Source organism: Acanthochromis polyacanthus, chromosome 14 (assembly GCF_021347895.1).
Source record: "Acanthochromis polyacanthus isolate Apoly-LR-REF ecotype Palm Island chromosome 14, KAUST_Apoly_ChrSc, whole genome shotgun sequence".
Lineage (NCBI taxonomy): Eukaryota > Metazoa > Chordata > Actinopteri > Pomacentridae > Acanthochromis > Acanthochromis polyacanthus.
In genome coordinates this window covers 22157661-22171601 of record NC_067126.1, presented here as the reverse complement: position 1 = coordinate 22171601, position 13941 = coordinate 22157661, and the positions used below count along the sequence as shown (strand labels likewise).

The window sequence follows — 13941 nt, the reverse complement described above, 5'->3', positions numbered from 1 at the left end:
TAAAAGAGAGTTGGCGGTACATTTTAGGTACTCATTTTGCACTTACCCAGAATACCTACTCTACTATCAGCCAAACAGAACGTCTTCCTCACGGACACTCATAAACTTGGACATATAATACAGTGCAAAGTGCAGACCTGAGCATGTCTTTGGATCAGCCTTTTGAACTCGTCTTCAGCCTTTTAAATGCTCTTCTTGGATTTAAGAAGAGCAGCACCCTGAACATGCATCCTATTAAGCCTCAGATTTATGGAATACTTTGTGTCTAACTTTCTCCGAATACTCTGACACATCATACTTTCAGACTCAGCATAATTAAATTTGACGGCTTTTAGGCCAGCAATGGGCAAATAGAAAGTTGGGCTGAGATCATTACTCACACTAGGGTAGCACAGGAACTGATACCTCTTTTTTATTTTTTACATTTCAAATCCCCATCGGCCAAACAGTCAATTCCCTCTGATCATTTTATGATTCGTTTATGCGTGACTGTCATGTAGAAGTGCACCATGAAGACTCATACATAATAAGATTTTAATATAACCTTCAGTTAATTTTTAAAAATCTGGAACACATGTTCCAAATTATTCTTCCTCAGTTGTTGATATTATTTTCGTGATTACATTACGGTATAACTGCAGGTCTATGCTGTCCCTCTAGGGCTGATGCTATACTTTCTGTGAGTACACAAAGCTCTGACTGATGTACATTTTACATCTCTCCATGTTAGCTAGAGTTCATGCAGACTCCTCTGTGGACGTCTGCATGCAGCCCAGAATTTGTGTCCGCATCACTAAACTGTAAGGATAATAGTGTGCATGCACGGAAAACTTAGATCTGACCTACAGTGCAGTTATGCAACAGAGTTTTCAAACACATGAGAAAAGTAGTATAACAACAACTACATGTCTGTGTGTGTGCAGCTGCACTAAAGTATAATCAAGGCTTTATGAGCATCACTATTGGTTCTGTGGGGTGACATGAGATGAGAGATGAACTTTATTGACCCGATGGAAATTTGTTTTGGGCTAAAAGTGCTGGCTGCACATACACAACAAATACATAACTAGCACAAAACAGCCAAATACCATAAATCAGTCACCAAAAGGTGCTGCAAAGGTTAAGAACAACGTACTGCACAGAACAGAATTGCACATGATCATATGCACATATAGCACAGGGTAAAATACAATAAAATAAATAAAACTCCAAATCAGAGCTGCATAGTAACTTGGTGGTGAACTTTCACCTTGCAGCTAGAAGATCCCTGGTTTGTGTCCTGCCTTTCCGGGATCTTTCTGCATGAAGTTTGCATTTTCTCATTGTGCATGCGTGGGTTTTCTCCAGGTATTCTGGTTTCCTCCCACAGTCCAAAAACAAGCTGAGGTGAATTAGTAGCTCTAAATTGTCCGTAGGTGTGAATGTGAGTTTGCTTGTTTATCCCTCTGTGTTGCCCTGTGATAGACTGGTGACCTGTTCAGGGTGTCCCCTGTCTTTTAAGTCAGCTGGGATAGACTCCAGTCCCTCATGACCCTAATGAGGAATTGCAAATCAGATCATAAGAGTAGGGTGGCCTAACTTTAGTCTGAGGTAGCCACCCAGAACCACATCTTGGCTCCGGCCCTGCCAGGCAGTGTGGAGAAGGATTTAAAAATTTCATTTTGTCAACCTGAACGAATGATTAGAAACATTTATTTTTCTCTGCCTGATAATATTTCATGAACACTTGGAATTTAAAATCTTTACTAGTTTTATTATTGCATTAGACTATTTTATATGTTTCTTTTTTATAAGGACACGTGTCGAATTATTGTTTGAATCCTTAGATCTTTGTTTATCATGTCCATTAGTGTTGTTCTGTCTTATATAAACCGTCGTGCAGCCACAGACCCAGTCAGTCCCAGTGAACTGCAGCGGCTCTTTAAACAGCGTTTCCCCTTTAAATGAGCTGAGCGCAGGCAGGAAGTATCGCAGTGAAGTGAGCAGACGCCTTCATCCTCACAGTCACGTTTGTTTATTTTCATGGCTCTCGCCTGATCCAGATCGTCGGTTGTCTCCTGTTCGGGGTGTTCGTGTCGACGTACTGCCGCAGCCCAGTCGCAGGTCGGTGGGTGACATTAGAGCAGCATGGCGGACGGACCAGAGGCTGATGGTGACGACCCGCCCAGTATCAATTTCCCTCCGCTCATCACCGTGTCTGATCTGCCCAGTGCGACTGCTGCAGGTAGGAGCCACCATGATTCATCATGTATCCTCCAAACAGCCAGCAGACAACAGGACAGATGTGCTGCTGTAATGAGGTGTGGCCTCTGGATTCAGAAAGTATTCCTATCCCAACTGTTGGAATATGCCTACAGTGTTGCCGATGTCTCATTGCTATTATTTGTTCTCATAATATAAGGAAAGGAAAGGCAAGTTTATTTGTATAGCACAATTCAACACCAGGTAATTCAAAGTGCTTTACATAAACATTAAAAACAGCAAGACAGTAATAAATTTGTAAAAAAAAAAAAAAAAAAAGAAAAAAAGAAAAAATTTAAAAAATACAAAAATTGAAATAGAAATATATAAAAAGTAAAAGCAATAGAGCATAACATATAGCAATACTACCTACTTGCTACACAGTGGCGTATAACAAGTAGGTAGTATTTTAATCTACAAGTATGCTGCAGTGAACAATAGTGTTTTACATAAATATAATCTAATATAAACACAATGGGTTGATGTGACCATGAGATCAGGCATAGAAAGAGCTCTAGAAAGGGTGGACACAATAATAGGAACATCTGCAAATCATAGTGCAATTTGACTCTACTGATCTTTAATATATTTACGAAGCTACAACTCTTGTCTGTCTGTGGGTCTCAGCAGGAGACAGTAGAAGAGAGGAGTTTGACAGAAAGTCACTACAGGATCACTGTTTCTGCTACGGGTTTACTGATTATCCACCTGGCTGATTATTGTACCCGATGTTAAGCATTTTTCCAATTCTCAGCCGCCTACTGTTAGTTTTATTTAACAGTCCCACATTTAATCCATCCATCCATCCATTATCTATACACCACCCAATCCTCATTAGGGTCGCAGGGAGTCTATCCCAGCTGACTTAAGGCGAAGGCGTTTACACTCTGAGCAGGTCACTGGTCTATCACAGGGCTACACATAGAGACAAACAAGCAGAGTCACATTAGAGTTACCAGTTAACCTCAGCATGTTTTTGGACTGTGGAAGGAAGCTGGAGTGTGGATTTTGAGAAAATCCACACATGGACAGGGAGAAACTCCTTGCAGAAAGACCCCAGCAAAGCTGGGATGCGAACCAGGGATCTTCTAGCTGCAAGCCACTGTGCTACATTATTTGCAAATTATGCTTCTTCTCTCTGATGCAGCTGCTTCTCTATCTGTAGTCATCACTCTGCCGTCTCAAACAGTGACTCGCTCACAGCTCCATGTGACTGGATCCACATCAACAGGACCAGTCTATCAACACTTTCCTGTTGGAGTTTGTGTTATTCAAAATTTTGACACCAAGATTTGCATTATTACAGGAAATGTACAGAATATACCGTGTCCCAAACATTTGTTCTCCAAACTGGACAACATGTTTGATTGTTTGCAACCAAAATGGGTTAAACCTGGTCAATCAGGTACTGTTTGGTTATTCGTCTGGTCAAATTGTCAGGTCCCAGAATATAAATTTCTTGCTCGACCAAAATGCATTATATTACACTCACGATCACATTTTGGAAGCGTTGTTACCATGGCCAAGAGTAAGGGTGGAAAAACTACTATTTTAGAGTCTGAGATTCGTACACACATCATCACTCTTCAAAATGCAAGAAAAACTCATCAGCAGGTATTTCAAGCTCCTGGCAGAAGTATCCGCAGGGTACAGAAGTGGTGGCAAAGGTACAACAAAGGAGGATCCTTCAAAGACTTGAGTTGCTCTTGAGTCTCCATCTGGTTGAACTGCAAGAGCAAAGAATCTGATGAGAAAGGTCAAGAGTAAAAGTCACCAGTCATGGGAAGATGTTTCTAAATGCACTGTGCATCGTTATTTAATAGAAACATTGGGGCTGAAAGCTCACAAGAGGCAACGTGCCCCACGGCTCACCAAACTACAAAAGAAGAAGAGGCTGGCTCTCACAAAGCATTACATAAGTCTGACTCAAAAGACTGGGAGAACTGGATGAATGCCCTCTCTACTTATTTCCGACAGCCAGAACAACCATATCTTACAGATGATGGTGAAAACGTACCATCTTCTGAGCAAGTGAAAGTCAGTGCCCATAGTATAGTTTGAGGGGCTACAGTATGTCCACTTCAGGTCTGTCAGACAATATTATACCAGCAACATTCTAGAAAAGGTGCTGCTTCCAGTTTTGACCAGGAGGAAAAAATCGAGGCCTGTGACTGAATGGAAAATATTGAACAGTGGTTCATAACTGGAAAGATGTTGACTATATGACTCCGCAATGGTGTTCTGAGCATCTGCCTGATTTTCTGCGTGAGGAGGAATGAAACTCCCCTGACCTCAAGCCAACTGAAAACCGTTGATCAGTCCTGAACAGTTGCATCTTTACCAGTCCACCACCGACCACCATGAAACAGCTCAACTCTAGTGGGGGAAGACAGAACCATCCACACTCAGAACCTCGTACATTCCGTGCCTGAAAGACTGAAAACTGTGATTATAATGGAAGGGGGAAATACTGGTTATTGAATAAACTGATTATATTGCATATTCAGTCTTTGAGATGTGTTTGTCTGTGGAGAATGAACTTTTGGGACACGGTGTTTATGTTGTCGGTTTTCTTGATTACTGATCATCAGTATCAGCCCCTAAAAAGCAGGACTATCTAATTGAATATTTTCTGTAAAATCTTAAACTAAGGGGTCTATACATAGGAAGGTGATTGTGTATGAAGCATATATCAGCTTCTATAAAGATATGGTGATGCTTGCTTCATCACATTTTGTTATTCATTGTTCTGTGCCCTCACCAGGTCGTAACCTGAAGGAATGGCTGCAGGAACAGTTCTGCGACAAACCCCTGGAGCAGGATGACATGAGGCTCCACAATGCAGCGTACGTCGGAGATCTGGACACCCTGAGGAACCTGCTGCAGGAAGAAAGCTTCAGACGGTGAGGCAGAGTCATAATTATATTAGAAGGCTGCATAGCACTTGAGTTAACAAGGTTAGAATGTGCTTGGACGAAGATGAAGTAAAACGTCTGTGTAAAATTTCATCTGAAACATTGTAGACCCAAGAGCTTCAGTAGAAGACAACCAGACTTCTTGTTTTCGATTTTTTTTTAATCAAAAAGAGAAGTCCAGTCCTAGCCTAGCCACGCTAGACAACCCACGGCAACAAATTTAATTCTCTGCCAGGGTGGGTCTAGTTACCCTCCATAAGGCTCGAGGCTGGATTCTCCTAAAACTGGCCGGACCAATCACCGTGAAGTGTAGAGTCAGAAGGCGGGCGTAACGAAGTGACGACAGAGGCGTGACGATTCTGACAGAAACAACCGGCACACAATAAACCGTTATCTTTCGACTCGGCTTTGGCCACAGCCCTTAAAGATTTGAAGCTAAAATTCAACTTGAAAGATAAACAAAGGACGGCACTTAAGTGTTTCATTGAGAAGAAAGACGTATTTGGACTTATGCCGACGGGATATGGTAAATCCTTAATATACCAGTTGGCTCCGCAGCTCCGCTGGTTGGGAAGCTAATGGGACTTAGCCACAATCCGCCGGTGGTCTCGGAACTACGTCAGCCTATTCATTGCGTTGATTGGTTGTATACCTACCCAATTGCTGCAGAGGGATTTGATAGACAACCTTTTAGCCCGCCTCCCTCCCTGTCGAGCTTCCCTAGACCCTTGTGCCGTCAGAAACATGGGTGTAGCATGGCTAGGCTAGTCCAGTCCAGGAATAAAGCAAAATACAGAAGGCCCAGACAAACAGATAAGGAAACAAACCATGAAGATACACAATCTGCATGATGAATGATGGGACTGTACAGTACTGCAAGTAAAGAGATGACACAGTTAAGGAGAGAAAAGGTAGTATTTTGCTTTTGTTTTAGAGTTTAAAATAGAAATCAGGCAGTTTTTTGTCCAGTCTGTTAATATCAATGGGTACCTCATGAGGTTCTGGGGAGGAAAACAGCTCTAGAGCACTGCTGGAGTGTCTTATGTTAGTGCTGGGGCTGCACAGTATTTGAAAAACAGCATTGGAATATTTAGTTTCTGTGCAATATATTTTGAAATATGAAAAGATGTAGGAAGTGTCAGGGCGATTAGTATCAAGTAGGGTGATTTTCCATGCAAAAACTGAACACAGCAATCGCAATTTTTCTTATATAGTCTAACACTAGCATCAGATTCAGAATAGTTTTGCTTTGAATGTCATTCAGATCTTTGCACTTGTTATACCAAGCTTTGTGCTGCTGATTGAAATAGTCAAACAAATTAGTCATGTTGCTGCAACAACTGGTGGACTCTACCGATAGAGGACCTGTTTCTGGTCAGTGTCATCCTTTCTGTGGCTGAAATATTTCTGTTTGCAACCATTTCTTCCTTTCCGGTGTGCCTCTCCTGATCTTCTCTCATTTTGCTGTGTACATGTGGAGCTGCATTTCAACAAACCTGTTGTATTATTAAAGAAGTTAAAACACACTCAGCTTGTCCAAAAGCCAAAGACCGGCTTGTAGATCAGTCATGGAAAACTGAGAACCTTTCAACCTTTCCTTTTGACCAAAGTAGCAAAACAGTTGTAGCTGGATGTGTTGGAGTTAATGTTTGTTGCTGTGCATTGCTTCTTCTGCTGTGAGGATGGTACTGCCCATGTGCACATCAGTGTCAATGCTGAGATTCTATATTATATAGACCTAGTCCTTTCCTACAGCGAGAGCCTAGGATGCATACAAAACCACATCATAGTAGTTTTGTATGAATTTAACTCCAGTAGCACAGTGGTTGTATGCAGCCATCGACCTTGCTTCATGTCTCCACGCTCAGCCAACCCATTATCCTAACGCAGCGGAGGCAGCAATGGTAAAAGCAGCTTGTTTTAGCAGACAGCTGTTGCACATGTTTGATTTGTACTGACTTGACCGGAGTTATGGTATTATTTGATGTGTTTTTGTGCTCATTGCCCTGCTTTCATTCCACAACAACTCCTAGAAAGCTTCACAAGTGCTACTGTGCAATATATTGGACCACTCCATTCTTTTCTTTGATGCCAGGCGTATCAATGAGAAGTCAGTGTGGTGCTGTGGCTGTCTGCCTTGCACCCCTCTGAGGATCGCAGCCACAGCAGGACACGCTGCATCCGTGGCCTATCTGATCGCCCAGGGTGCCGAGGTGGACCTAGTGGATGTGAAAGGCCAGACAGCTCTGTACGTAGCGGTGGTTAACGGTCACCTAGACTGTGTCCGGATCCTCCTGGAAGCAGGAGCTGATCCCAACGGGAGCCGCCACCACCGCAGTACCCCTCTGTACCACGCTGCCCGGGTGGGGAGGCTGGACATACTGCAGGAGCTCATCAGGTGAGGCTTTGAAAGGAATGGATCCGAATAAAACCTATATGAGACGTGTGAAACAACCACACTTCTCATATACAGGTTGAATGTGTATCTTCACACTGATTTCTGCCAGTAAGATGTGTTTTCTCACCTCACCCACTGTTGAAGATTGGTGACTAATGCTGCGGAGGTACTCTCATGCCTAGCCAGTCCATCATTCAGCCTTCACTTATTTTTTATTACTTTTTTTTTTAAACAACAGTGGTTTATTATTTTTTCATGCTCTGCTTTTTCTGTGGGCTCTGCATTTCCGATAAACTGATAACTGTGTAGTGCAATATTTGCCACTGCTTCAGGCAGCAGTTACTTCCTGACTTTATGAAACGGCTTCTTTCACCATAGACAGACAGACAGACAGACAGACAGATTCTTTATTGTCATTGCATATTCCTATCCAATGAAATTTCGTTTGACAGCTGTTCTCGTCACAGCAGCATATCAAATAGTGTAAACAATAGACATAAAATATAAATAATAAATGATGAAAAGGAATACAAACACTAAAAGAGACAAATGGACAGGAGTAAAACACACAGGTGTAATGTATAATTCCTAAAATGCACAGAAATAAACATTCTTAGTCACAGAGTCCCACACTTTTCCAACTGCGTCCTACATTGCACATTTTCACACCATAACAGAAAGGCTAAAGACTAAAAAAAGCAAACATTGTCATTTTTACCCACAATTTTTAGACATGTACCTTGTTGCATGCAGAAGTCTGATCACCGATATGTGTTTGCAGCAAAGGAAAGAAGTAATACCATCCCATATTTTTTTAAATCACTCAATTTTTCAGGCATTGAAAGACACAAACAGTATCCATGGTTTGCTCCTTCCCAGGTTCAATGCTGACGTTGACATGGACCACCAGCTGGGTCCTCGGCTCCTCCTTAGCGCTCGCACCCTCAACACTCTGGTGGTGTGTCCTCTGTACATCAGTGCAGCCTACCACCACCTCCACTGTTTCCAGCTGCTGCTCCAGGCTGGCGCTCAGCCCGATTTCAACTACACTGGGCCTGTCTGCCATGAGGCTCTGACCCGCGGTCTGGCCTCCTGCCTGCTGGATGCAGTGCTGCGACATGGATGTGAGGTGGCCTTCATCCACCTGCTGCTGGACCACGGAGCCAACCCGGCCCTCGTGCCCTGGGACGAGTCTGAGCTGGAGACTCCGAACCGGAGGAAGGTGGATCCAGAGGCGCTCAGGGTCTTCCTGGAAGAGAGGAGTGAGTAAAATAATGTGTGGGGAAAAAATCTGGGGATATGAAAATATCAGTGAGGAGAACTATATTCCTAAGATGGACTTGTTTAGGGAATAGCTTTAGGCAGAGCTAGAGGTAAGTAGGAGGTTGAAACACAAGCAGGAGTATTTCTGGCTGATAACTGATAACAAAAATAGATTTAGTTTTTTTTAGGAAATTAGTTTTGATTGTTAAATGAACTTTTGAGTGGTGTCAAACTCAAGATTCTGTCACACACAGTAAAGAATTGTAATACAGTATTTTCTCTCTTTGGCTCTAAACTTCAAAAGCAGAGCTAAAATAACAGTTTTTCACATGGGAATTCTATTTGTTGTTGCCTTATTTTTCCCAGGCCACCTGTTGGTATTTTAGCCTTAGTTTCGTCCCAGTCTCTCACCCTTGGAGACTGACCATCTATAAATCATAATAATAGGAAGAATGCGATCAGAATGCATCTGACACGAGCAGACTACAGTTTACTTATAATGGCTCTGCTGTTCTAAACAAACAGGTTTTGAGTTGTGATGTGAACAGTACAATAGAGTCCAGCTGACAGATGTGTGGTGGTAGTGAGTTCCAAAGTCATGGTGCGGCGCTGCTGAAGGCTCTGGCAGCCACGGTGTTGAGTCTAAAAAACACAGACAGAAGAGCAGCAGAGGAAGATTTCAAATAATGGAGAGGGTGAAAAGGTACGAGCCAAGTTAAGGAGGGCCATAGACCCTCAGAACATGTGTTGATGAACAGTGGAGCTGAATGAGAAGGGGGTGATCTGGTCAGTGGACTTTGTGCCAGTGATGATCCTAACAGCGGAGTTTAGAATGATTTGAAGCCGATGAAAATGCTTCATGAAAAAACAGAGTGTGAGAAGCAGGGTGTGAGATGCGACCAGGGCAGGTATGGGAACTTGACAGAGCTGTGTTTAGAGAGAGTCTAGAAATATTGCAAAGGAGAAAATAAGTAAATGTTATTGATGTATACTGTACACTATGCAGTATGACACCCACACATACCCCACTGGTCACTCAGTAAATATACAATGTTTAGTATTAGTGGGGCTGCATTTGGTGGTTAGCTCCGTCGCCTTGCAGCTAGAAGATCCTCGGTTTGTGTCCTGACCTGGGTCTGGGATCTTTCTGTGTGGAGTTAGCATGTTCTCCTTGTGCTTGTGTGGGTTTTCTCCAGGTACTCCAGCTTCCTCCCACAGTCCAAAAATATGATGAGGTTATTCTGAATGGTCCAATTAAAAAAAAAAAAAAATGTGTTTAAGCTTTTTTTTTTTTTTTTAAACAGATAAAAGACCCATTTGACATTGAGACCACTTTCACAAAGGTGCCCTGGCCAAGAATGGCAGTAGTAAATGTCATAGTAAACAAAAACAGACAGATAACAATAACAACAAACATTAAAATATGAAATACAAGCAATTAGATACATAAAGTACAGGAATTATTTTTGCAGTAACAATTTAAGAACACAGGCGCTGTTCGAGGGATTTCCGTTGTCGATTTCTTAAGATAGAGCAGAAGGCTTCTAATGAAAGAAATTCTGACCATTTCAGTTCAGATCGGAGGGCATTTCAAGCAGAGGGGGCAGAGTAACTGAAAGCTTTATTTCCCTGTTTCAATTCAAACACGAGGTATGAATGTAAGTGATACACCAGTGATAGACTGGTGACCTGTGCAGAGTGTTCCCAGCCTTCACCATAAGTCAGCTGGGATCGCTCCAGCTCCCCTGCTGCCCTAATAAGGATTGAGCGGTGTATAGATAATGGATGGATCTTTATTGTTAATATCGGTATACATTGTATGCTTTCTGCAAGACAAACCATTTTATAAATCTAAAAAGTACCGTCATAGAACTGTCAACAATGATGTGTAAGTGCCTGAAGCTTAAATTTAATGCCCTCTACAGAGTAAACTGCTGGTTATAGCTGGTGTAATGAAAGAGTGAACTAGGCCGTGGTTTCTGACACAGCACTGGTACTGTGCCGGCCGTCTCACTGTCATGACTCATGGCTGAGACGCTCCAGCAGAATGAAGCCAACATTAATGTTTTAGCAACACCTGTATTTTTCCTCCTGGCACACTGGCAGTGGTTGTTGACTTTTATAGTTTACTGCCTTTTGGTTTGAGCATTGCAGCTCATAAATTTTCACAGTAAATCTGTTTCATCAAGTTAAAACATAACGGCCGTTACATGGCACCTCTCAGTGCGTGCAAGAATTACACAGTCATCGTCTCTGACAGCTGGCACAGTCGGAGCTGAGGAACATAAATTACAAAAGAAAATGTGAAAAACGTTAGAGTTATTTTAGTGAAAATGAGAAAACTTATGGCTTGTCTGTAGCTTATCATCATGGCCTACTGGATTCTGTACTTTGATTCATTTGCGGCCGCCTTTGCTTTTTCTCTCCTCAGGACGCCCTCGTCGGCTGACTCACTTGTGTCGCATCAGGATCCGCAAAGCGATGGGCAAGCACCGTCTGAACCACATACCTTCACTACCGCTACCAGAACCTATCAAGAACTTCCTGCTTCACCAAAACTGACCACCATCCTCCTCCCTGTCTTGTATAGTGCTCATCCAATCCAGTCCTTGAAACGCCCTAAGTCAGTCCCAAAGAAAAGCCACAAGATAGAGCATTTTGTGAACCCAATTAGCTAACTGCTTATTATTTTCTATCAATATACAGGTAACAATATTGTTTTCCAAATGTTTGGAACTCAGCTGTTATGTTATAGTCCTATCTACCTGCCACTGTAATAATGATTTAACATTGCTTCTTAACTTATCAGAGAAGCCATAGTCATGTCTTGACTTGTGTGTAATGTTTGCCTTGTGACCCTCCAAATCACTGGGATGTGTTGTGGTTCTACTTCAGGTAGCACTTCTTCGCTTAACAGTGAGAATGGCATTCGGTTTGAGACAACGAGTTAAACTTGCCATGTAATCAGCAGCTCGTTGATAGGCGGAGGGACATTGTTCAGATCCAGCTCCTTGAATTGCTCGCATGTAAACCTGGATTGCAACCCAGCATTCTTAAATTGACACTGTAGATTATCAGTGATGTCCGGTGCAAAGCTAAAAGGTTTCAGGTCTAATTCTGCTTCTTTTCATCCATTTGGCACTTTTATTGGGCTAGAAGTATGAGGGATGGAATGTGGGCCGGCAAACTACTACCACTGTTCTGTGTCTCGGCTGAATGCTGGGTGGTGATGAATTCTTTTTAAGCCATATGTCTTAGCTCTGAGTTTTGGAAAAATGGCTTTAAACACTGATCAGACCAGAGTGACTGAAGATAAACCAGACTACAGAAGTATTGAATTCCAGATGTTTTTAATGGAAAACAACGTTTTATAAATAGATGAGCAATTTCAAGGCCCTGGATCCTGACTGGTAGCCGAACGTTTTACATTTTGGGTCTCATTACTAATGTACATGTAAGCATAGAACATCTAGTGGAAACTTTTTAGATACCTGTTTAAGCAAGATTAATGACACTCCTTTTCTGTGACACTGACAATCTGTGAAATAGTGAATGAAATCTATTTATGATAAACAATAAGTTTGTATTTATTAGCCAGAAAGCTGCCTTCTTTGTGAGTCTATTGCACCTTCTGTGCATGTGTGTTGCACAGCTTTTTTGTCCTGAAACGTCATCATGTAAATAATGACCGTGTTGAAATGCCAGTGTGTTTTGCTTTCCATACCTATAGCTTTATTTGCATTCAGTAAATGTAACCTAACTGTACATTTTCTTCCTGTAGTTATTTTAATGCCTCTGCGCTGGAGACGCATCCGTCGAATGTGATCTCTCAGGAACATCTTGAGGTCACTTCTGCCCTCAGGTCCAGTTCTAAACATCCACGCATACTGACCATCTTGCCTTTCAGCCTGTATCTTACAGATAGTCTGTGCAACAGCTTTTCTGCTGAAAGTAAAAAGAAGCATCTCCAAATATGGGAAAACGGTGTAATATTAACATGGGCAACAAAAAAGGTAAAAATGTTTTGTTTCTGGCTTTTACCCAACTGAATTCAACTTGTCAGAGAGGGTGTTGACTGTCAACACACATTTGAATGTACAGACTAATATATTTATTGTGAGAAGCGCAAGAATACAACTGAAAGAAGTTGTATTGCTAACATAAGAGGTTAAGCATGAACAAAGCTGCTAGCCAGTGTGGTTTTCTTACTAGATGATAGCATAATCCAGCGCATGATTACAGCAGCAGCGTTGCATCCGACTAGTGTCCGAAACTACAATGAAAACTGCTCCCTCCTACCTGAACTCTCATTCAGGTCTGCACTCCTTCCTGCTCTCTCTGCTCAGCCAACATCAGGCATTTGATTCAACCACCACAGCAGAGCTGGTTGATAGCTAGACTCATCTCCTCTGTAGTTCTCCAGTGGTGGAACGAGTTACCAAACTTTCAATTTGCAGACTACAATCCAAGCTCTTCACTGAACACCTTTGCACTTGACAGACTGCAAAAAACAACAAAAAAAAGCCAATCCTGCAATGTCTGCTCTGCCTGTAAACACCACGGTCCTATTATCACACTTGTTTTATGGCACTTTTCCAGGTTGTTTTCTCCTGACTAGATCCTTGCTTGTGTTGTATCTTCTCTCAGATGTACGTCGCTTTGGATTAAAGCGTCTATTAAATGAATTTGTAGAACTGTAGAAGCCAGCCAACCGATGTATCTCTTGGTAAGTCATCCACATAGCAAACACCATATATGGATTGAGTGAATTCAAGCACAGCTTTGGACTTAAAAATGAACTGATGAGGTCACAGGTTGATGTGTCGTCACAGAACACATTTTTGCATATAATTCATGAATTCATACTTTAATTATGACAAAATTTTGCACATACACTACCAGTCAAAGGTTCGGGATCACCCAGACAATTTCTTGTTTTCTATGAAAACTCACACTTTTATTTATGTGCTAGCATCATTGCACAAGGTGTTTCTAATCATCGATTAGCCTTTCAACACCATTAGCTAACACAGTGTAGCATTCAAACACAGGAGTGATGGTTGCTGGAAATGTTCCTCTGTGCCACTATGTAGATAATCCTTTAAAAATCAGACATTTCCCGCT

At 42.0% G+C, this 13941-nt stretch overlaps 1 protein-coding gene across 1 annotated transcript; it reads left to right on the top strand.

The window, feature by feature from the left end:
- The first annotated feature begins 1892 nt into the window (after positions 1–1892).
- Positions 1893–12582, top strand: asb1 (ankyrin repeat and SOCS box containing 1). The gene is made up of 5 exons (XM_022216802.2): positions 1893–2224; positions 5006–5144; positions 7252–7554; positions 8434–8816; positions 11249–12582. Exons 1-5 carry the CDS (start codon positions 2128–2130, stop codon positions 11377–11379), a joined length of 1053 nt encoding a protein of 350 aa, XP_022072494.1. The 5' UTR covers positions 1893–2127; the 3' UTR covers positions 11380–12582.
- The last annotated feature ends 1359 nt before the right edge of the window (positions 12583–13941 follow it).